Source organism: Bradysia coprophila, unplaced genomic scaffold (genome assembly GCF_014529535.1).
Source record: "Bradysia coprophila strain Holo2 unplaced genomic scaffold, BU_Bcop_v1 contig_719, whole genome shotgun sequence".
Taxonomy (NCBI): domain Eukaryota; kingdom Metazoa; phylum Arthropoda; class Insecta; order Diptera; family Sciaridae; genus Bradysia; species Bradysia coprophila.
Genome location: NW_023503959.1, coordinates 1,248 through 26,946, shown reverse-complemented (window position 1 = coordinate 26,946; position 25,699 = coordinate 1,248). Strand labels below are relative to the sequence as shown.

At 39.0% G+C, this 25,699-nt stretch overlaps 1 protein-coding gene across 1 annotated transcript in view; it reads right to left on the bottom strand.

The window, feature by feature from the left end:
• Positions 1 to 12,307, bottom strand: part of LOC119083965 (odorant receptor 94b-like) — a 30,789-nt gene extending 18,482 nt beyond the window's left edge. Inside the window, exons 1-3 of the mRNA XM_037193771.1 lie at positions 12,119 to 12,307; positions 11,491 to 12,043; positions 11,328 to 11,427 (exon numbers count right to left, since the gene is read on the bottom strand). Coding sequence (XP_037049666.1) covers positions 11,328 to 11,427; positions 11,491 to 12,043; positions 12,119 to 12,248 — 783 coding nt within the window. The 5' untranslated portion in view covers positions 12,249 to 12,307. The remainder of the gene's footprint in view (positions 1 to 11,327; positions 11,428 to 11,490; positions 12,044 to 12,118) is intronic.
• Between the last annotated feature and the right edge of the window lie 13,392 nt (positions 12,308 to 25,699).

The following is a 25,699-nucleotide window of genomic DNA, read 5'->3' as shown; positions in this document are numbered from 1 at the left end:
ACTTTACTATCGTCGTGCCATGATTTTATTCGAATGTTTTAGGAAAGTGGCACATGTACATGACACGATTGGTAAAATTCGAAAAGTTGTAGAAAGGAAATCCCGAGGAACACTTTAAAGGGAACAGACACCTATCGTGCTGTCTCCGCTGTTTCTTCTTCATTTTAATATTTACTTTGTGCCTTGTATATCTATCGTGTCAACAACAACAACAAAACTTACAATTGTAAAACAATTCAAATTTCTCAAACTCTTCCAAGTCTATTTTAGTTTGATGACGAGCCAACGAAAATATCAAATTGCTCATACACGGAAATTAGATCTCGATTTTATTCAAATATAATCAAGGTACAAAACTTGAATAATTGAGATAAATGAAACAATCAAGATTTGCTGGAACAAGTAACCCATCAAAGAAATTACAGAAATTGCATCCAACGAAGTCATTTCACGCTTTGCGATTTTTTCCAGGAACTCGCTTCGATTTCTCTGAAAGCAAAAAAAAAAACCTTTCAGGACGGCGAAGCAACAAAAAGAGGAAAAATATCTTCAATATTCGAAATACTTACTCGTAGCAACTTCTGGCTGTTTACGCTTACGTGGGACTGTTGGAGGAACGTTTGTTTTCACTGAAAGCAAAAGAAATATTTTGAGGACGACGAGGCAACAGGAAGAGGATAAATGAGTTAAAACCTACTTGTTACATTTGAGGCAAGATCGGAGGACTCTGAAGGAGGAACGTTATCGTCTGCACTTTCTTCGTCACCTAAAGCAGCGTCCAATAATTGCAACAGTTTGCTGGCTTTTTGGAGACTTTCATCGTCGATTTTTCGTTCGGTGTCAATTGATGTGTCATTACCCAACGCAGCTTCCAACCACTGCGACATTTTGACAACTTGTCTGTCAATGGTGTTTTGCCGATAGCTGTTACGATGGACTAATTCGGCGTGACCCATAAAATCCGCGACATCTGCGACTTCCCCATCGTCGAGTTTCAGCGAAACGCACATTGTCGCGAGTTGTTTCCGCATGTTGGTGGCATTTATACTTGACGGATTTTTGACTCCACTAAGTTGAACAAACTTTTTCAAAGTCGTACCGGCATTTATGACGTTGATTTCTTCTATGGGAGTAGGTTGAAGAGCAAACAGATGATCATTTTTAGGTTCTATCAAAGCGTCTTCGCGATGTGAAATAATGAGTTCGAGACATTTCTTCATAGTCTGATTCAGAAGCACTGGCACTGTTCGGTTTAATTTTCCGCGCACTCTCATTCGGCTGTAGCGTCTCGCAAGGTCCTTTGCTTCGTCCGAGAGTGATGCAAAAAGTTCTTGATTGGTGTTCTCGTTCATTTCCTCTTTGTATTGAAAATCATCAAGGGTAATATTTTCCATGTCTCCTACTCGCTTTCTGTTGAAAATGAGTATGGCGATCATCGTCAGCTTGGACAGATAAACCCAATTTTTGTAATCAAACGATTTCAATAGTTCATCGTAACAAACGTTGCACTCGGACTGTATATACTCATTCAATATTTTCAAATCGTCTAATGATGGAAGGTTGACCACTCGTCGACGTCTCATTTTGCTTTGATTTTCGTTCACCGTTTTATTGATCATATTGTGGATGTCAATGTTCATGACGGTCATGAAATTTTCAGTCAAACGTTGACGTTCCTGGTCATCTCTTTTGATGAATTCGGAGATTAAAATAACCCCGATTTGTTTGACAATCGTAACACAACTTGAAGCAGTTGCGGGAGCGCCATATTCATTTTTTTCACCATCGAAGCGTGCAACAGCTTGAATTGCCTCAACCACACGGTCAAAATACTTCGGGTGGTACAATGTTGAAAGGTCCTTTACTTCTGGTTCAATTCGCTTCAGTTCTTGTAAAAAACGAGCGATCAGTCTAAGCCGACCTTTAATCATCGGTCTTGACTTGAGCCGGGTGTACTTAGCAGCTTGCTTATTGCCATAAACAGTAATTAACCAATCAAATTTCAAGGACCGAACAAGGGCATCATCCCGAAATCCTTTGTACACCTTTTGCAGGCCCGCACTGGCGTTCTCATGATATCTTGCTTCAACGGATGTCGCGAGTGCTGAAATAAATCGTTTGCCCTTAGCTTCTTCGTTCAGTATTGGCCTTTGTGGACAATTATAGCGGACGTGTAGTCGAAGACTTCCTCTTGTGTACTGCCCAATGCAGTATGGACATACTTTGAAGCGAGTGCCGTTGTTGCCAAATTTTATGTTTGGTCGTCGACACGTTATCATTTTACCCTTATTTAGTTCCGCACTCTTGTTCCAGTTGTCCTGCCCAGTCTTACGAAGTGAGTCTAATATCAGCAGTCGCGATTTCGAACCTGAAAATTGTTCGTCGATTGTCGTATAAAACGAGAACATGAATTAAATAAAAATTTACCTTTAGGGAGACTCATAAATTTCTTTACGTCTTCCTCAGTCTTATGTTTGTTTTCCATATGTCTTGCCAATTTTATGAAGAGCTTGTCACAAAACGGGCAGCACAGTCTCTTCGTCAATGGGCAATCAGATGTATCTGCAAACATATTGCTGTTGTCGCAGCCTATCTGGAATTTCGGTTTGATGATCAACGAATCAGTAAAAGCCTGAAAATTCATATTTAAAAAAATGATCAAGTTGAAGACATCGATATTTCTCAATGTACAATTCACTTACGTTACGTTTCGTTGCGTCTTCATACTGATCCATTACGTTTAGATCGACATCAAATCCATCCACATCGACGTCATCTTGCTCTATAACGTTTAAATTGGCCTCAAAACCATTCACATCAACGGAATTAACAGCTTGGTCGGCAGACATGGGATTTTCACTCTGAACGACTTGGTCGGCAAGTAACGGAGTTTCGTGTAAATACTCCAAATAATTGATTAGGCGAAGACGATCTCCCTATAACCACAAAAAATATACTTTCAGTGTTTTCTAATTATACCGAAAGTCATGTAAACTTTACATTGTAAAGGCCAGTTCAAGCTCGCACATGTGTAGGTGACATGAACTGATCTTAATACAATTTAATTCGATTGGTAATAAATGAATATTTTTTTGATAGGGAAAGTATTCTTTCTCTACATAATAGGGCGAAATATTGATAGGTGCGGATCGGATTCTATATCAGTTAAGATTGTCGGTTCTGATTTTCCAAAGTTTTGGGGATACGATTTATTGCCCCGAACGAAGTACGTAAAGGGCCTCATTCGTTTACATGTACATTTGTGACATTGCGAAACGCAAACGACCTATGCTTCCGAGGTAAAGTTGGTCGTCTATACCTAGAGATGTTGGATGTGCAAAAAATCTATCTTAATCCGTCTGTCTGCAGAATAGCTTGAGTAAAACTAATAAAAAAATCCCTGAAAGATAATCAAGAACAAAGGTCAAGATGAGGAAAATTAGTCAATTCGTTCCAGAGATATGGCCGACAGAGCGACAGAGTGACATTTCTGAAAGGTTTTGAATATTTTTCAGGTATATGCCTGGAAGTATTGGCTTCTTTTGTCATGCATATTGAGTAGCCATGTAATTGAGCTCATACCATACGATAAATATATAAAGACTGGATCTCGTAATTTCCTTTCAGCAATTTCTTTCACATAAAGTAAGCAACCGAAAAAGTGTAAAAACAGAACGATTTAAATCTTAGATCCCACTTATGGTCATTTGTTAGTATTTTATTTAATGTAAATTCACCCACGATTTTTCAAATTTTATCGTCGTATGTAAATACAACGACGCAGAGCCTATATTCGCGAAATTATTTTCTCGAATTTTCGTGAATTATCTCGAATTTCTCAAATTTTCACGAATTTTCTTGAATTAGTTTTTACGAAAATTCGCAAAAATTTGAGAAATTCCAGAAAATTCACGAAAATTCGGGAATATACTTTCGCGAATATAGGTCCTGCAATGACCAATAAAGTCAACACACCGCCCATCTGCTCAAATAAAAAAATCAAATAAAATGTCAACGGTTCTTCACTAACACGTACGTAATTCGAGAATGTGATTTCATGAGCAAAAATGCAGAGAAGAGATTAGTTGACATCTTTGTCAGTTATTAACCAGTCGCACTGGGTGCAATGTAATAATTTTTGCACAATTTTTCATTTTTTGATTTCTAAGAAGAAATCCTAACCTTTTGCCGGTACTCATCGAAAAAGATGGTAATTATTTACGACGAAATTTGAATAATTTTAAATCTCGAAAAACTGCAATTAATTGTAAAATCAAAACTGACATTCGAACATTTACTTTTCAATTATTTTTCGGACCGCGTGGTTTTGAGTGTTACACGACACTTAATGTGATTATAGAACAAAGAAAATTTAATAATTGTTCTCAGTTAGTAGTTATACCACAATTGAAGTTGAGTAATTTAATCATTCTACGAATTATTTTCACGAAAGAAATATCTTAGCTTTAACTCCTGTTAGACTACAAATTTAGATTTGAGACTGCACTAATGTGTAGAGCATATAGCCTACAAAAATTAATTTTCAAACCGTAGATGTCAAGTTTCAGTGCGACACTTGGGTCACAAAATCAAGTGACAAACAAATTTTCTAACGAAATTTTTATAATTTTGCTTCATTCTTACCTCTGCTGGTGCCGTATATTTAGATAGCTTCTGATACTTAGTCGGACTGGAATGAGTCTCATTGCAATCGCTCTGAAATTTCAAAAATAAATATGATTTTTGGTCGGAAGTGCTTTTTCATTCTCACTTACCGAAGGCATATATTTATTTGGGTCCCAACACTTCGGAAAACTGTTCACTGCGATGTGCGGATTTTGCACCTTATTCGGATCTTCAAGGGGTTGGTGTCGGTTCGAATTGACATCACCCCATTGATGTTCACCAACTGCTGAGTAATTCCCAGGGTACCCACCGCGATAGTACACATTGTGATGCGGGTGATAGTTGTGCGATATTTGTTGCACCTGATTCGTATCGACAAGAGTTCTATAACCCCATTGATGTTCACTAACTGATGAATAACTCGCAGGGTACCCACCGTGAAAGTGCACATTGTAGTGTGGGTGATAGTTGTTTGAGTTGTGCTATACGTGGGACAATATTTTACAAAATTTTCATTTTCTCCAAATGTCCGTCGGTTCTACTCACCAAGAATAAATTCTGGTTTTTCAGGATCGGACGATCATTGTCATAACGGATGTTACCCCGCTCAAATTGTGGTTGGCTCGGTGTACCGAAATATCCGTTGTTCTGGCACGAATGGTAACAGTCATTGACGAAAAAATTATTTTTAAATGACAGATTGCACTCACCACGGATAAATTTTGGTTTTGCAGAAAACGATTCCCTTGTTGATTACCCTGCATATCGATGTTTTCGTAGATCCCGTCTCCACTGGATCCACCGATATTAAAATACGAGCCATCATAGCCCCACAGTGTTTCGTTTAAGGGGCCTGCGCCTTGGGGATTAATATTATAATTGAATTCATTATGACTCCACTGTGTTTGGCTTATGGTTTGAGCGCTGTGGCAATTAATATTATTATCAGAACCGTCATTGCCCCACTGCATGTGGCTCATTGTTATTTTTTCAAATGCTTTCTTATTCAAAGAAATGTTTTATTTACACTAAGATCTTCTTGCCGATTAACTTAATTTTTATTATCGGATAGGTTTCGTCAGACGCGAATACATCCGGTTTTAGGTTAAAATTGTTTTTCTTTTTTTTTTGTTAAGAATTATGATTATATAATAAACTCATGTGTTTGGAGTTTTAATAATTTTGATTCGAGTTTTTAAATGTACACAGTATCTACAGTCCACTTGCCAATATCCCAGCAACAAATATTCACATTATTTCCTTTTATCACAAAGTTTTCCTTTAATTTTGATTGATACAAGTGTAGCGTTTAACGCATTGGTTACTAGAATGCCTGCAGAGGTTGCTTAGATTTTTTTTGATCGAATGAACCGTCAATTATGTAATAAAGCCTGCATAGGTTGCTTAGATTTATTTTGATAGAATGAATCGTCAGCTATGGTGAACTTTTTCTTCGGAACTGACAAAGATGCCGCTTGTGATAATCAAAAACCATTGATTAATTTTTTTTTTTTTTTTGGTTAATTATGCATAGTTGAACATAAACATCAATTAACTCAAAGATGACAGTAATCTCCTGTGAAAAAGACGAAAGTTGATACCAAATTCTAAAGGACATAATACCAAGATGCCAACAATTTGAACACAAATACTTTGATACCGGGTCACGAATATGTTGATACCAATTTTGATACCGCGACACAAATAATTTGATACTGATATCCTGATACCAAGTTGCAAACAACGTGATACCAAGTTGCAAACAATTTGATACCAAGTTGAATACAACTCGGTATCAAATTGTACGCAACTTGGTATCAAGTTACTGTAAGCTTGTATGCAACTCGGTATCAAATTGTACGCAAATTGGTATCAAGTTGCATCCAACTTGACACCAAGTTGCATTCAGCTTGACATCAACTTGCATACAACCTGACACCAAGTTGCATACAACTTAATGTAGAGTTACTGACATTTTGATAATAAGATGGCAATAATTTGACATCAACATTTCAACAAATTGATGCCAAACTGGTAGTAATTTGATACTAAGCTGACAATAACTTGATACCAAGCTGACAGTAACTTGATACCAAGCTGACAGTAACTTGATACCAAGCTGACAGTAACTTGATACCAAGCTGACAGTAACTTGATACCAAGCTGACATTGACTTGATACCAACTCACAGTGACTTGATACCAAGCTGACAGTGACTTGATACCAAGCTGACAGTAACTTGATACCAAGTTGACAGTAACTTGATACCAAGCTGACAGTAACTTGATACCAAGCTGACAGTAACTTGATACCAAGCTGACAGTAACTTGATACCAAGCTGACAGTGACTTGATACCAAGCTGACAGTAACTTGATACCAAGTTGACAGTAACTTGATACCAAGCTGACATTGACTTGATACCAATCTCACAGTAACTTGATACCAAGCTGACAGTGACTTGATACCAAGCTGACAGTAACTTGATACCAAGTTGACAGTAACTTGATACCAAGCTGACAGTAACTTGATACCAAGCTGACAGTAACTTGATACCAAGCTGACAGTAACTTGATACCAAGCTGACAGTGACTTGATGCCAAGCTGACATTGACTTGATACCAATCTCACAGTAACTTGATACCAAGCTGACAGTGACTTGATACCAAGCTGACAGTAACTTGATACCAAGTTGACAGTAACTTGATACCAAGCTGACAGTAACTTGATACCAAGCTGACAGTAACTTGATACCAAGCTGACAGTAACTTGATACCAAGCTGACAGTGACTTGATGCCAAGCTGACAATGACTTGATACCAAGTTGACAGTAACTTGATACCAAGTTGACAGTAACTTGATACCAAGTTGACAGTAACTTGATACCAAGCTGACAGTAACTTGATACCAAGCTGACAGTAACTTGATACCAAGCTGACAGTAACTTGATACCAAGCTGACAGTGACTTGATACCAAGCTGACAGTGACTTGATACCAATCTCACAGTGACTTGATACCAAGCTCAGAGTTACTTGATACCAAGCTGACAGTGACTTGATACCAAGCTGACAGTAACTTGATACCAAGTTGACAGTAACTTGATACCAAGCTGACAGTAACTTGATACCAAGCTGACAGTGACTTGATACCAAGCTGATAGTGACTTGATACCAAGCTGACAGTGACTTGATACCAAGCTGACAGTGACTTGATACCAAGCTGACAGTGACTTGATACCAAGCTGACAGTGACTTGATACCAAGCTGACAGTGACTTGATACCAAGCTGACAGTGACTTGATACCAAGCTGACAGTGACTTGATACCAAGTTGACAGTAACTTGATACCAAGCTGACAGTGACTTGATACCAAGTTGACAGTAACTTGATACCAAGTTGACAGTAACTTGATACCAAGTTGACAGTAACTTGATACCAAGTTGACAGTAACTTGATACCAAGTTGACAGTAACTTGATACCAAGTTGACAGTAACTTGATACCAAGTTGACAGTAACTTGATACCAAGTTGACAGTAACTTGATACCAAGCTCAGAGTTACTTGATACCAAGCTGACAGTGACTTGATACCAAGCTGACATTGACTTGATACCAATCTCACAGTGACTTGATACCACGCTGACAGTGACTTGCTACCAAGCTTACAGTGACTTGATACCAAATAAATGACACACTCACACTATAGTAGGTTGAATTGTTGCCGTGGTTTTACTAAATTAAACAAAAAGTTCTTGAAATTACGCGTAAGTCTCCGAAACTACAAAATTTTAATTCTTTGTAAAAAAAGTCTTTAAAGTTAGCATTAATATAAGTTTTAAACAACTAAAAATATAATAATTTTTATTTTTTGTCATTTCATTTTTCTTTCTTTCTTAGTCTTTCGACTATGAAAATATAAAATTAGTATTAAACTGGATTAATATGACTTATAACCTACGTTATTCCACTGTAAATAGAAAATTAGTTATATTCAATTACGTTTTTTCACTACTAGTAAGCCGGTACCGTCTATATTTTTTGAAGATTTGATTGACATTTTTTTGCCATACATGCTTCTAGCCATACCCGATATATTAAAACATTTTGTGATGTTATCTAGTCGTCTTTTTGTCCAATATTGCAACACCTCTTCGTATCAAAAGCCTTTATTGTGAAACTCTTCATTTCTCTTACTTCATTTTCTTCTCTGCTGAAAAGCTATTCGCGCTTTAAAATCACTTGAATTATCCACTCTTTGCCTTGCAAATAAATTGCCGGAGGCAATATAGACAGCCCCGTACGAAGACAAATTTCATAAATTCCTATTTAAACAGCTGTATACCGCTATATTTACCTATATTTTCCTATAAATAAACATTCCACAAATGAATTTGCTATTATATAGCTCTACATGCCTGTATATTGCTCAATATAGCTGTATATAGATATATATAGAAGTCCACATATGGGATTCCTAAAACCCCCCACACATAACCAATTACTTCTCTGTTAACAAAAACTATCTAAGTACAAATTTTACCACTTTATATCGTTTTACTAAAATCCAATATGGCCGCCGGCAGCCATTTTGTTAGGAGACCGGAAATAGTACCGACGCTTTACATTCGTTCATACCTTTCAAACAAAAAAAAATTCATGAAATTCGGTCAAAATTTACTCGAGATATTGTCAAAATACACCACGTTCACTGTACTTCCGAGTAGCCAGAATAGAGCTCACTCCAAGAGACCTAGCTCACGCTCCGGAGAACATAATTTCATAAAAAAAAATTTCCCTGATTGGTACGGTCAATACCTATCTAATAAAGCTAAAACAGACGAAATATGTTCAAATGTGGCCGACCTACAAGCAAAAACTGCTTGCCGCCCTGTGCCTGTTCCACACCAAGGGGTCTAACTCACGAGTCGGTCATCCGATTTCCATAAACTTTTTTTTTGTCGATCGGTATTGTAAATACCTTTTATTTGACGTATCACTTACAAGTTTAACGTTTAAATGTCCGGAGATATCTTCGAAAAACCGTAAAGCACTTATTGGCCAACAGCTCAGGAGGGGTCGATCCAAAATCACTCATCTTCGAACTTAGCCTGTCTTTTGAAATTGCCAAACGGGAAAAAAAAGAATTTTCAAAATCGGATGCGTTTTACTCAAGTTATCGTGCAGACAGACAGACGGACAGACTGACGGACATTTTTTTTTCGCGGATTTGGCATCTCTAGACAACCACAATAGGTTTCCCCTTACTCAGGGAGTCCAATTAGACGTGTTACAAACGTATGCGTAAACCTATAAGACCCCAGTACTTCGTACGGGTCTAAAAATTTCTCGGATTGGTACGGTCTAATACCTATCTAATAAAGCAAAATCTATCTAAATCCGTTCAAATTTGGCCAGCCTACAAGCAAAAACGGCTTGCCGACCTGTACCTAGTTCACACCAAGGGGTCTAACTCACGAGTCGGTCATCCAATTTCCATAAACTTTTTTTTCGTCGATCGGTATTGTAAATACCTTTCATTTGACGTATCACTTACAAGTGTAGCCTTTAAATGGCCAGAGAAATCTTTGGAAAACGTGAAAGCACTAATGGGGCTCCAGCTCGGGTTGGGGTTGACCCAAAATCGCCCATCTTCGAACTTAGCCTCACTATTTTGACTATCTTTCAGGGAAAAATTTTTGAAATCGGATTTGATTTACTCAAGATATCGACGTGACAGACGGACGTACAGACGGACGTACAGACGACGTACAGACGGACGTACAGACGGACGTACAGACGGACGTACAGACGGACGTACAGACGGACGTACAGACGGACGTACAGACGGACGTACAGACGGACGTACAGACGGACGTACAGACGGACGTACAGACGGACGTACAGACGGACGTACAGACGGACGTACAGACGGACGTACAGACGGACGTACAGACGGACGTACAGACGGACGTACAGACGGACGTACAGACGGACGTACAGACGGACGTACAGACGGACGTACAGACGGACGTACAGACGGACGTACAGACGGACGTACAGACGGACGTACAGACGGACGTACAGACGGACGTACAGACGGACGTACAGACGGACGTACAGACGGACGTACAGACGGACGTGCAGACGGACGTGCAGACGGACGTGCAGACGGACGTGCAGACGGACGTGCAGACGGACGTACAGACGGACGTACAGACGGACAGACGGCCAAAATTTTTATTGCGGATTCGTCATCTATGAACATAGGCAAACACTTTGCCCTTACCGTCTGCTTCGAATTCCATCAATTACACACGGCATCGTAATCCTATAAGCCCCTTCGTACTTCGTACGGGGCTAAAAACACCCTTTTTCGACTTTTGGTGGAAGTTCCCCAGCCAATAAAACAATATTCATATTAAACGACTGCGGTTTTAGACTATTGGGGCCAAGGGCTATCTGGGCCTGTAAACAAAGAGTCGCTAAAAAATAGCTCCGACGGAGCCTGGTCCACTTTCAAAAAAATCCCTCTTCGTTTTGACGCTGTCAAAATACCACCTTTCTCTGTAGACTCATACACTGTTGACTAATTTCTAATTTTACATGGAAAATGCAAGGGCTACGTAGCATTTTTACCACTATAATAAATGTACTTAGGTTGCTGCTAGATAGGGCATTGCTTTGGGCTTTTACAAAATACTCACAAAGGCTAAGCTGTAAATTGAAACACAAATAACAATGCCGCTGGTTGTGATCTGACCCAAAAATAATGTTGAGAAAAATGATCTGAATCGCTCTATTGTTCTGTTTTGGAATGGAATTGAAGTTTAATTGCAAATCGATTTTGGAATGTGTAAAGTGTCGTACTCCTTTAAGTTTTGATGGACTTTCATCACAACAATTAAGTCTTCAACGAACATGCTTCGTTGTTGCAACTCGATGTTTTTCTGGTTCTTGACCATCGGCTGAATGGTTTCCCTTCTCGCTCCTAATCCATGCAATTTATTTCCCAACAATTCGTACTCGATAGAATAATTCAACATCATGTACCAAATCAGTATGGTAATTAGGTTGATTATGTCGTACAAGAGTGTTGACAACGACACAAACAAGTACGCCAACCAGTAAACAATTTCTGAATCGTTCCACGAGAAACTGATAAAAAATGGCAAACCTCTATCGGCGGAGAATATTGGCAACTTAGTAACAATGAGCAAAACAACCGTGATAAAGAGCGCCAAATAATATGGACGTATGAATTTAACAAACTTTTTTAGCTTCTCGTTTGTCTGTTCATATTCTTGCCGATTTTCAATTGCGTGAACAACGAACTGATCGTTCAAAAATGCAAGGATTTCGTGTTTCTTAAAAAGAAGGTACAAAAATTTCACGTACACAACCGCATTGATGCACACAACCTCTACCGAAAAAATCGATTCACTTCGATCGTCGCAAAGAAAAACATTTATTAAAAAATAAATGGGAACCAGGGCACCGAAAAAAGTGTAAAATAATTTCTTCCCGGTTTTGCGGAAGTTCGACTCTTCATCGTTTTGCCAAATGCCAATTTGGTAAAATATTTTTATAATTTGCTGAAACGTTCTGTCTACCTGAATTGAATACATTTTCTTTGAAATATATTATCGACCGTCACAACCCACTGTTAAACTCACACTGACTGGTTGAATATATATGCACTTGAATACCACACATGCCATAAGTATTTTATGTGATTTAGGCATATGATGCACGTGTAAATAAGTCGGAAATGAATTATTTGATATCTTGTAGTTCGCATGCAACGGAAATTTCATTAACTTTTAGTTCCATATTATTCGAATCACCTGCACCTGCACAGCGACGTTTCATGTCTAGACGGCCTTACATATTCTGTAGGGCTATGTACCAACCCCAAAAATAGCACAAATTATCCGATAGTCCCTTTCTGAGTATATCTTGCCATGCCTGTTAGACAGCGGGTGTGTTAACTATTGATATGTTGACGATTTCAATGTGATTATGTTTTCCCATGGAAGAATGGGGATAGAAGACCACAAGTGCTGGCGCCATCTGGTGTGAAAAAATAAAGAGATGAAAAGTAGAGTTTTCGTGTGAGTTTGGTTGTGCAAAGATGCCGGAAGGTGACTGGTTATGGGCGGCACTGTGGATGATGCCCACGGAAAGTGTTTACGGTGACTGGCCAGTTTCTGATGGTGGACCGTCTGATCGTGTGAAGAATGAGTGGCCACTAGCACATTTTGTGAGGAACCAAGATCAACCATTCAGTGACAACTTTCACACATACAAACTCACATGGACTCCAGAAGGACTGACATTTCATGTCGATGATGTTGTGACGGGAACGGTTAACTCAGAAAATGGATCATGTCCGGAGCGATAGAGGATGACTTGACGCAGTCCAACTTTCAAAAAAAGAACGACGAAAATTTTTTGAGACGCGGCCTATGTATAGGCGAGAATTCTACTTTTGACAAAATCGAGGTACGTTTGGCCACTGTTTCGATCTGTGAGAAACTTAAATATGTCTTTCGACATGCTGCATTAATATGCAGTTCAAAAATACCATTTCTCATCAGGCCATGGCGACAGTGGCAAAGAAATGACCAAACTACGAGAGGTAGCAGGGCTTACTTTAGAGAATTTTAATTCTGAAAATTCTGAAAAAATTCCGAGAAAGTTCCGAAAAATTCTGAAATAATTTTTCGGAATTTTTCAGAACTTTTTCGGAATTTTTTCAGAATTTTAGGAATTTTCAGAATTAAAATTCTCTAAAGTAAGCACTGAGAGGTAGTCATAACTTTATACACGCTATTTTTCAGTGAATCATTAGCTAAATGAAGAAATAAAATTCTTCAAAACGCCTCATCACTAAAAAACTTACACTCCACGTGCTGGAGTACTGTAGCTATAGCCACTACAGAGCAGCACATACTGCGAAAGAAAAAGCACATCAGAACGATGTGTAAACAGACCTGTAAACAAGTCAAACAAAATGTCCAATATCGTAACCAAATTATTTTAATAATATTCTCAATTGAAATACAAAGATATCATGTCCGCACGTTAGTTAGCGGGCGTGACGCAAATCAACTACTACAAAATAAAAAAATAAAAAATTTGGGGACTAAGGAGCATATATACAGCAACTTTTTGACTTCTCCCCCTTGGCTCCAATGACTCCCAATGACTTGGATATACGGAATCTAGGCATTCATACGAGTTCAACGAGCTATCACACGTTACTGCAGCTTCAAAATTGGCTGATATATTGAATTTTAAAATCCTGGTTCTCCCATATAAAAATGAAAAATTTCGTTTTTTCAGATAGTTAGAAGATTTGAAATGGTGTTTCTCTAATTTTTATTCTATATCCTGCAAAGCATTAGTTGTAGCTACTGCGTCCAGCAACTTTTTGATCATTCTTAAGCGACAAGTTTTTTTTCTAATGGTGCTCCGCACTTTACATCGAACTGATGCAAATTCCTTTATGAGGAGAAAACAAAACCACATTAACTTCACTATTATTCACAATTATTGTAACATTTAGATCAATTTTGTCGTTGAATTTAATGATCAACATTTTGCTGGCGAGCATTTTAGATGAGACACACAAATACACAAACTTCTGATACATATCATGACAAACACACAATATGTTTTTGAAGACAATAGAAGCGATGACGGACGTAGGGTGGCTAAATGTACAAATATGTTTTACGTTCTTTTGTTTGTTGAGACGTACTGAATGCTTTCCTATATCGTTCACTGATACAAAACATCTTTTTTCAAACTCAAACGGTTTATATTGCATACAGATACTCTTAATTTAGAAGCCCAATGTAATAATTAAAAACCAAGGAAAATGTACCTATGAAACAGATATATCTGCCTTCCGATTCGTTTTCTTTTTCAACTTTCGCTAAGCCAATTATTAACTCTCATTGCAGATACAAAAAATCTATTCCCACCTGCGGAGCAGTTTTGCTGTCTCCGGACTGTACCAAGGTATTGCTGCTGCAGACATATTTTTCGAAAGGCCTTTGGGGATTCCCAAAGGGAAAACTTGAGTCCAACGAAACTTCCCTTCAATGTGCCATTCGCGAGGTTTACGAAGAAACCAGCGTCAAGATTGAAAATTTAATAAATCCAGAATGGTACATCGAAGGGAAATGGTCGAATTCGAGCGAAACCGGTTACACAACCCTTTACGTTGTTCCAAACGTTTCAACGGGAACTAATTTGGTTGCCAGGACGAATGGGGAAATTGAAGGATTTAAATGGATTCCTTTAACCTGTTACAAACGGCTGTCATCTGATATCGACAACGACAGCAATATTAAAAACACCAAACTCTGACTATTAGGTACTATATAGCAAAAAGCATGTTTAAAACAAATGAAGTAAAAGATTTCTGAAATCAATCTATGAAAATCTTCGAGCAAATGAAGTAATAGACCAGATAGTAAAACTGATAATATGCTTGCCGCCTGTGATAGGTTAAAAGATTTGTTTAAGGCACAAAGAGGAACAGATGGCTTTAATTGCTTCAAAGTCACATCGAATACATTTGACATGACGAAGCATTTGCGACGTTTCCTAGCAGACAAAATGAACAAAACTCAATAAAATACTAATTTTAGAGACCAACGATCGTTATAAAAATAGATATGGTAATTGACATGTTGTACATAACCTAAATAATGTGTTTAGATATAAGTGGGGGAATAAGTTCTATAGTCTTTAGATAAATTATTAGCCAAGAATAGCCTGTGATCTAATCGTAAGAGTTAGTTCAAATAGTAAAACAACCAAATTTTTGAAATAAATTCCAGCCACGCGAATTGTGCTTAACAATCGAATGCACGGCTGATTTGGAAAAAGGAAAAAATTGTTTTTATGATTTGGTCAAGGGTTGCAGGCAATACAACAACCAGAAGCATCACTATCTAGATTCCGGTAAAAGAATTTTGAAAGCCTGACCAGCAATACAAAGTTGAGTGACCGTATGTGCAGTGCAGCCGGGTTTCGTGATGAAGCGGTTTCAAAGGAATTTCATTCTGCTTATGATTCGCTAAACTTTTACATGCGAAAAAGTATGACCACATCTCGAGGTTGGTCATCTCTTTGCCGCTGTCGTCATGGCCTGATGAGATGTGGTATTTTTGAACAGCGCTATTAAGTGCAGCGCATCGATTTGGTGCTTTCATCATTTCATCAGATCGAAGCAGTGGCAGAAGCCCTTTGTTGTTGATTCAGCATACGTGCCTGCTTAATGGCAAACATGGTCAGGCGTGTTCGAGGTTGGATGCTGAGCATCTCTGTTTTCCAGATCAACTTAGTCAACAGATTGGAAAACCGATCCAACAACATGGAAATGTTTCATCAAAACGACCCGACTGGATAAGTGAATTTTCAATGTCTCGATATTGGTCCGGCGAAGCCCTGACCATTCAAAAAAAAAACTGTCCCTGATGGCTTGTCCGGCTCCACTGTATCGAGTTTATGTGGCCACTGGCCGAAAAAATATCGGACTTTTTGTGCATTGACTCCATAAGTCGTACGATTTTTTCACATGAAAACTACTAAACCGACGAGTGAAGTGAATTCTATGGTGTTTGGTGGAGAACTGCGCCAAACGTGTGAATGAGCAAAGCATTTGCTCAAGCATATGCTTCATCTACTCATCCAAGCATTTGCTTATGTGTTTTTAGCCCCGTACGAAGTACGAAGGGGCTTATAGGATTACGATGCCGTGTGTAATTGATGGAATTCGAAGCAGACGGTAAGGGCAAAGTGTCTGCCTATGTTCATAGATAACGAATCCGCAATAAAAATGTTGTCTGTCCGTCTGTCCGTCTGTCCTTCTGTCCGTCTGTCCGTCTGTCCGTCTGTCCGTCTGTCACGTCGATATCTTGAGTAAATCAAATCCGATTTCAAAAAAAAAATGTTCCCTGAAAGGTAGTTGAAATAGTGAGGCTAAGTTCGAAGATGGGCGATTTTGGGTCGACCCCTCCAGAGCTGGGGCCCCATAAGTGCTTTAACGTTTTCCAAAGATTTCTCTGGCCATTTAAAGGCTACACTTGTAGGTGATACATCAAATGAAAGGTATTTACAATACCTATCCACAAAAAAAAAGTTTATGGAAATTGGATGACCGACTCGTGAGTTAGACCCCTTGGTGTGAACTAGGTACAGGGCGGCAATCCGTTTTTGCTTGTAGGTTAGTCAAATTTAAACGGATTTAGATAGATTTTGATTTATTAGATAGGTATTGACCGTACCAATCAGGGAAAAAAAAGTTTATGAAATTCAGTTTACCGGAGCGTGAGCTAGGTCTCTTTTGAGTGAGCTTATATGTGGCTACTCGGCCGTACAGTGAAGGTAGTGTTTTTTGTTAATATCTCGAGTAAAATTTAACCGAATTTCATGAATTTTTATTTGTTTGAAAGGTACTAACGAATGTAAAGCAGCCGTTGTACTTTCCACCTCCTACCAAAATGGCCGTCGGCCGCCATTTTGGATTTTTGTAAAATCAATATAAATAGGTGAAAATGATAATTCCAAAATCACTGATCAGTGGGAAGTGTAGTTTGTGTTACTTTTGAAAGGAACGTCGTACGGGGCTTCGTAATTGCGCTATGCGCAATTTTTAAGACGTACATATTGCATAAGAATTTTACGATGTTTACGGGCGCAATAGGCTTACGGTAAGAGTAGGGCGACGGACGAAGTAGGGTCACGTGCGCAATAGATGTACGGGTTTGTACGGGGCTCAGTCGCAGCAAACGCTCCGACTGTTCTGACGGCTCGTTTTGGGTTGATTCGCGTTGTGGTTCGCTTAACCACGTGTCCGCCTGAGCAGGCGGGTTTCGTGATGGAGCGGTTTGAAAGGAATTTCATTTTGCTTATGATTCGCTAAACTTTTACATGCGAAAAGGTATGACTACTGCTCAAGGTTGGTCATCTCTTTGCAAATGTCGCCATATATTGATCGTATGGTTCACATTAATTTCTTTAACAAGTTGTTTTGAAACTTTTAGTTTCAATCAATTAACAGCTGATAGCTGCAATCACTACTCTAAAAACACTGTCTTCAAACGTCAATGTCTAATTCACTTAACCAATTTATTGCTTCACTCGTTGCTTCATTGAGACTTTGGAGTCCACCTCTGAATCGACGAATAGGGCATTCGTTTAAAATATGATCCATTGTCTGGACGATGTCATGACCGCAGTCGCAGTACGGGGAATTCCGAAACCTCCATTTATACATTTGATCAGCCGAGCAGCCGTGGCCCGAACGCAACCGATTTAACATTTTCCACTCCTTTCGCTGCAGATTAATGCCTTCTACTTTTTGATGTGGGCTCTGGATGAGGAACTTATTTGTGAAAGTAGGGCTGTCGTTCCAGTACTTCTGCCACTGGTCATTTTCATCAAAATCTGAAACTTGTAATTCGGTGTCGCTCCAAAAGGGTGATCGTGATATAAGGCGCATCCGAGGAGGGTTTTTCAGGTCAGATTTAATTGGAAGCTCATATGGTCTGGATTCGTCCATGCATTTCTTCCATAACTTATTTGCAGCCAAATTTCGCCTAATGTGTGGTGGCTGTATGTTTGACAGCACATGGAGCCACGGGACAGGTGTGGAGCTAACTGAACCAGTTATCAGTCGCATGGCAACGTTTAGTTGAACGTCAATTTTGTTCGTGTGACAGCTCTTGTACCATACTGGCGATGCATACTCTGCAGCTGAGTACACCAATGAGAGAGCGGCAGTTCTCAGAACGTCACCGTTTGCTCCCCAGTGAGCACAAGCGAACTTTTGTACCAAATTGTTTCGCACTTTCACCTTTTGTGCCCGTTGTTCCAAAGCTACTTTATAGCTAAGTGTCCGGTCCAATGGTAAGCCTAGGTACGTGGGAGACATATTGTGAGTCAGTCTCACACCATCGATGAAAATATTTAGCTCTCTCGAAGCTGACCAGTTGTCCAAGTGGAACATTGTGACTTCCGTTTTTTCATCATTTAGACACAAGCACCACTGACGGTAGTACTTTTTTATTGATTCCAAATCGTATTTCAAATTTTCTTCACCTATTTCGAAAGTTTTGACATGAGTTGCTAAGCCCAAATCATCCGCAAAGAGAAACTTTCTGGAAATGGTGCTAGGCATGTCGCTTGTGTATACGTTGAAATAGGTTGGGGCACATACACTGCCCTGAGCGAAGCCGTTGCTAAGTTTCCTTGGTCGGCTACTTTTGTTGTTCAAGAAAACTCTGAAGATGCGATTACTTAGCATAGCGTTTACAAGAGAGCCGAGCTTTTTACTGGGAATTAAGTTATAGAACTTCCACATAAAACCGATTCGCCATATTGTATCGTAAGCCGAGGAGAGATCCACCAGGGCGAGTGCTGTTTTCAATTTCAGTTCAAAGCCACGTTCAATATACGTGGTTAATGTGAGTAGTTGTTCGACGCAGCTACGATTCGGTCTGAATGCAGCTTGCTCAACTGAAAGTACAGCTTCTGCCGGATCTGCAATACGATTGAGTATCAGACGTTCAATCAATTTGTACATCACACTAAGGAGAGCAATCGGGCGGTACTTTGTCGGATCATCCGCAGATGTCGCCATGACCTGATGAGATGTGGTGTTCTTGAACAGCACTATTAAGTGCAAAGTGTCGATTTGGTGATTTTATCATTTCATCAGATCGAAACGGTGGCAGAAACCTTTTGTTGTTGATTCAGCACATGCCTGCTTCTGGCAAGCATGGTGTAAATGTTGGAAACTGAGGACGGATAAATATACGAACGATGTTGTTGGACCGAAATAATTTTAATAATGACAACGTAGATTCAGAATTTAGCTTAGGTCTACTATGTATGATAGATAGATAATCATTTCCAGTAGATCATGCTACTTTGTTTCTTCCAACACTCCTCCTCAAAGTTGCATAATCCATGCTCCTCCTTAAAAATATGAAGCATTCATCCTTTTCATTTGCCACTATCGTTCGTAATTGCCCAAACAATACTTTGCTACGCTGCTATGCCGGACTACGTTGCTGCTATGCCAGACTACGCTGCTATGCCAGACGACGCTGCTATGCCGGACTACGCTGGTATGCAGCAATGTCTTGCTATGCCGCAATGTCTTGCCTGAAGTCGCTGCATAAGTCCTAGGTTTTACATCACCAATTACAACATAGAACAGCCGGCCAACAAGAACTTCAAAAAGCCACCTGGTGGCTTTTTTCAATGCCAAACTGTTTCATTTTTTTTAAAATGAAGATTCGATGACAAAGTCGAGGTGTTTTCTTCCTGAAAATGCTTCGTGTGCTACAATGGAAAAAAATTTCGCAAATTTGCTTCTACCGAACGTCTCGGTCTGAAGCCATTCGAAATGTTTGGATTAATTCTGTCCAAATGCTTCAACTGAACCGCGTACTCATGAACGTTTAACACCACCTTCGATAATGTCAACATCCAACTCATATCTCATAGATGCCGCATCATGTAAATATAGTTTTGACATTATACCAGATGAAATAAGTGTTACCAATCGTATCATATCGTACCATAGAAATATGTTCTCTTCGCCTCATTTGCATTGAACACTTATTTCGGTTAAAACGATTTAACTGACATTTAACTTTTAACATTACCGGCGTCCAAAACAAGTGTCTTAGAATGAATAAAGTGAATTTGTGTTAAATAAAATGAAATTGGCATGACGGTGAACTTTAGCAATTGTTGTTTAAAAATTTGTTACTCAGTTTGAAGAAAGCTTAACCGCAAAGTGGTGATATTGCGTTTCGTAGACAATTCCCGGCATTTTCAATTTAATTAATTTAACTAATCGTGTCAAAAACGGATGCTGTGAACTTGCAAAAACTCTCGAAACTTCTAACACGTGCGAACGAGCGAACAAACACACAAAATGAAAATTCCCGAGGATGTATTAAATAACCTATTGAGGCCTTTGAAAGAGATTGTGCCGCTTAAGGACCCAAGAGACATGATAAAGTGTTGCGGATGTATTGAAAAGGCGTACTGGCAATATTTGGACCACGTTTGTCCGCAGAATAAATGGATGACAGAAGTCTCATTCGAAGAATTCGCTGCTCAAACATTTAATTACGTGCCGTTTTTAAGACGCTATCTGAGCGATTTAAAGCGCACACTGCGGAATTTTACGTTGTAAGTATTTTACCAAGCCAGCTGCTCTTTATTACAGTGAAGTATCGTCAAAGTCAAATCGCCAAGAAAAAATTAAATCGCCAAAATAAGTCGCCAAAGTGTGAAGAACCGCCAAGAAAAATCGCCAAAGTGTGAAGAAACGCCAAAACGAAAAAAATCAGCTAATTGGCGTTTCTTCACACACGGTGTGCGGTGTGCCTGAACCAAATTTAAACAAAAAATTTTGCACCTCTGACTTTTCTTCTTATTTCTCTTTTTTGGGTCATAACAAACAACTTTTGTTCGAGGGGTAGGTTGGCGCAGCGGGCGCTTTTCGAAAAAATTGCGAAAACGTCATCTGAAGTCCATTATTGGCCGTTTCCAGCACTTTTAATAACTGTTGTGGGCTAAATGACTTATTATATACATTTTGGTAAGTCATCTGATCATTGAAAGTGATCAAGAATACTGTGAACTAGTCACAAGAATTTATTGTGCCACTAAATGTGACAATTATGATGGTATTCTTCGATATATGTGAGCAGCGCTCCAAAATTTCGGAGTAGCCGTACGTAACAGCATTGTAGGACCAATCAGAGTTTAATATGACTACAGTTTCCTAATGTTAGTATCTTTTCGATGTCTTCGAAGTATATAAAAACGATTCTCTATTTAAATTTTATATTTTTCGTTACGAAAGTGTCGGTTTTGGTGGTTTCGGTTTCACGGAGGTCCTTTTACTTAGCTACATTTTTTCTTTAGAGTTGCAATATTCGGTATGGCTAGAAGCATGTATGGCAAAAAAATGTCAATCAACGTCCAGCAGTGGATAGCAGAGAGATGCTAGGATAACGGCTGGGACGCCGTTTCGACGGAACGGCGTCCCAGCCGTCATATTAGCATCTCTCTGGTGGATAGAAACAGGCTGAAAAAGAAGAAGAAGAAGAAGCTCACTTACGACAAGCCTTTAAAATAAAAAAGTCATTTGTCACACACAGAATTCGCACGGGCGGGCGAATAGACTCTCCGAAAAAAACTCCAAAAAATCGTATTGACAGATTTAACAAAAAAAATCACATGTCTATGTATAAGTGTATCGCTAGAAGTAAATAGCGTTCAGAGCGTTCAGCGCCATCTGTTATCATTTCTCTGCAGCGTTGTCGAATCGCAGCAATATTCTCGCATCTTCACACTCCACTAGTTCCATCACTGAAAGTTTTTCAAGATGTTGAACATCCTGTAGGCGCCATTGATTATCTGTTCGTAATGAAGAACTTCATGTAAATCAAACGAAAAGTCGAAAATACAAAGTGTTTCACTCACAGTCATAAAACGTTTCTAAATTCATTGGATATGTCAAGATGATCAGTTCTTGGGGTTGCCTCAACACCTCACCCAGGATAAGAACATATCGTTTACATGATTCTGTCCGCTCAATCCAATTTGACTCAAATAAGCAGTAAGATAAACGGTCGCTCGCGACGGTAATGTTGTTCGCCAGGTACATAACGAAAAAGCTATCGAAAACTCCATATAGCAAAGTGCACGTATGCATTTGCGTTTGCAGAATATTTTCCTTCGAAGCCTGAATTGAAATGATACTAACTCTATAGCATACCAACTCGAACAAGACCGAATTCAAATTTTCTTTTGTTTTCCTGTCCAATTTGAGAGTTTAACAAAAAAAAAATTGAAATTAGGAACAGTTAGCACAATTTTCGAATAGTTGAGGCTGCCCGAACACAATTGTGTTATATGGAGCTAACACACTTTTATTCGATTTGAACGGTTAAGTTTCCATTCCACTCAAAAAAAGTACTCCGTGAGAGAGCAAGCTGTCAAATAAACAAAGCAAAAATTGAAAAAATTAAATTTAGTCTCTCACACGTAGTACTTTTTTGGTAAGATGAAATCAAGCATTTTTATAACTTTGGGCAATACCCCTCGCTAGCAAAAAAACTTCGAGGGATTTTTTTGAAAGTGGACCAGGCTCCGTCGGAGCTATTTTTTAGTAACTCTTTGTTTACATGCCCAGATAGCCCTTGGCCCCAGTAGTCTAAAACCGCAGTCGTTTCATTTTAATATTCTTTTATTGGCTGGGGAACTTCACCAAACGTCGAAAAAGGGTGTTTTTAGCCCCGTACGAAGTACAAAGGGGCTTATAGGATTACGATGCCGTGTGTAATTGATGGAATTCGAAGCAGACGGTAAGGGCAAAGTGTTTGCCTATGTTCATAGATGACGAATCTGCAATAAAAATTGTGTCTGTCCGTCTGTCCGTCTGTCCGTCTGTCCGTCTGTCCGTCTGTCACGTCGATATCTTGAGTAAATCAAATCCGATTTCAAAATTTTTTTTCCCCTGAAAGATAGTCGAAATAGTGAGGCTAAGTTCGAAGAATGGGCATATTCGGGTCGGCCCTTCGTGAGTTTAGGGCCACCTAAGTGATTTAAGGTCTTTTGGTGATATTTATGGCAAAATAAACGATGGAAATGTAAATGACACGGCAAATGATAGGTATTGTCAATACCAATCCAGGAAAAAAAAGTTTTTTAAAATCGGGTAAGTGGGCCGTGAGTTAGGGCCTTAGAAGTGAAATGCTACTAGGGCCCTATGTGTATTTTACATAGAACTCGAGTAAATTTCATTCGTTTTTCGTAATTTTGTTTGATTTGGAAGGTAATCGAATGCCGAATAGAATGTTGTTGAAAAAAAATTAAATTTGGGTCCTTGGCCTAAGGCCGCTACTAGGGCCCTATGTGTATTTCACATATAACTCGAGTATATTTCATCCGTTTTTCGTAATTTTTGTTTCATTTGGAAGGTAATCAAAGGCCCGAATAGAATGTTGTTTGGAAAAAAAATTAAATTTGGGTCCTTGGACTAAGGCCACTACTAGGGCCCTATGTGTATTTTACATATAACTCGAGCAAATTTCATCCGTTTTTCGTAATTTTTGTTTTATTTGGGAGGTAATCAAAGGCCGAATAGAATGTAGTTGAAAAAAAAAAAAATTTGGGTCCTCGGACTGAGGCCGATACTAGGCCCTTCAAAAAATAAAATTTTAGGGCGATTTGAAATTTTTGTTTCATTTGAAAGGAACGTCGTACGGGGCTTCGTAATTGCGCTATGCGCAATTTGTAAGATGTACATATTACATAATAATTTTACTTTAACTACATTAACCGGCGCAATAGGCTTACGATCAAAGTAGGGTGACAGACGCACTAGGGTCACGAACGCAATAGATATACGGGTTTGTACGGGGCTCAGTCGCAGCAAACGCTCCGACTGTTCTGATGGCTCGTTTATACGTGATTTACTGCCGCTGCAGGCTATGGACATACATGTGTGTGGGCTCATTGGATAGTATTGTCAAGGAGATACAGGGCAAGCACAGATATCTTACCATTGCTCCGAAAATGACAAAAATAATGTTTCAGTCAAAAGGCCGGAAATTTTGATGAACTTCAAAAGGTGATATCTCGCACCTGGCGAATGTTTATTTTTAGATCAGTGGATGCCCTGATAGAAGCTTAACCTAGCTTTACAATGATACCCCATTTGTCCTAGATGTGACAGGTTCAGGATACTTTTTTGGGTACAAAGTGAATAGTGTTCCTTCACTCGAAAGCAAAATATTAATTTTAGAAAATTACACTAATTATGCTGTTTTTGATGTCTGTATCCACTGATCTAACCATAAACATTCGCCAGGTGCGAGACATCACCTTTTTAAGTTCATCAAAATTTACAGCCTTTGACTGACACAATATTTTTGTTATTTTCGAACAACGGTAACAGGACATGTAAGATATCTGTGCTTGCCCCATATCTCCTTGACAATACCTAGCCAATGAGCCCACACACATGTATGTCCATAGCCAGCAGCGGTAAATCATGTATAAACGAGCCGTCAGAACAGTCGGAGCGTTTGCTGCGACTGAGCCCCGTACAAACCCGTACATCCATTGCGCACGTGACCCTAGTTCGTCCGTCGCCCTACTCTTACCGTAAGTCTACTGCGGCCGTAAACGTCGGTAAAGTAAAATTCTTATGAAATGTGTACGTCTTAAAAATTGCGCATAGCGCAATTACGAAGCCCCGTACGACGTTCCTTTCAAATGTAACACAAATTTCGAATTGACCTAAAATTAAGTATCATTTTCACCGATTTATATTGATTTTGCAAAAATCCAAAATGGCGGCCGACGGCCATTTTAGGAGGTGGAATAGTACGGCTGCTTTACATTCGTTAGTATCTTTCAAACAAAAAAAATTCATGAAATTCGGTTAAATTTTACTCGAGATATTAACAAAAAACCACCACCTTCACTGTACGGCCGAGTAGCCACATATAGGCTCACTCCAAGAGACCTAGCTCACGCTCCGGTAAACCGAATTTCATAAAAAAACATAGCTAACGCCGACCGTACGAAACACCTATTCGTATCAAAAGCCTTTATTGTGAAACTCTTCGCGCTTTAAAATCACTTGCATTATCCACTCTTTGCCTTGCAAATAAATTGGCCGGAGGCAATATAGACAGCCCCGTACGAAGTCAAATTTCATAAATTCCTATTTCCTCTACATGCCTGTATATTGCTCAATATAGCTGTATATAGATATATATAGAAGTCCACATATGGGATTCCTAAAACCCCCCACACATAACCAATTACTTCTCTGTTAACAAAAACTATCTAAGTACAAATTTTACCACTTTATATCGTTTTACTAAAATCCAATATGGCCGCCGCCAGCCATTTTGTTAGGAGACCGGAAATAGTACCGACGCTTTACATTCGTTAATACCTTTCAAACAAAAAAAAATTCATGAAATTCGGTCAAAATTTACTCGAGATATTGTCA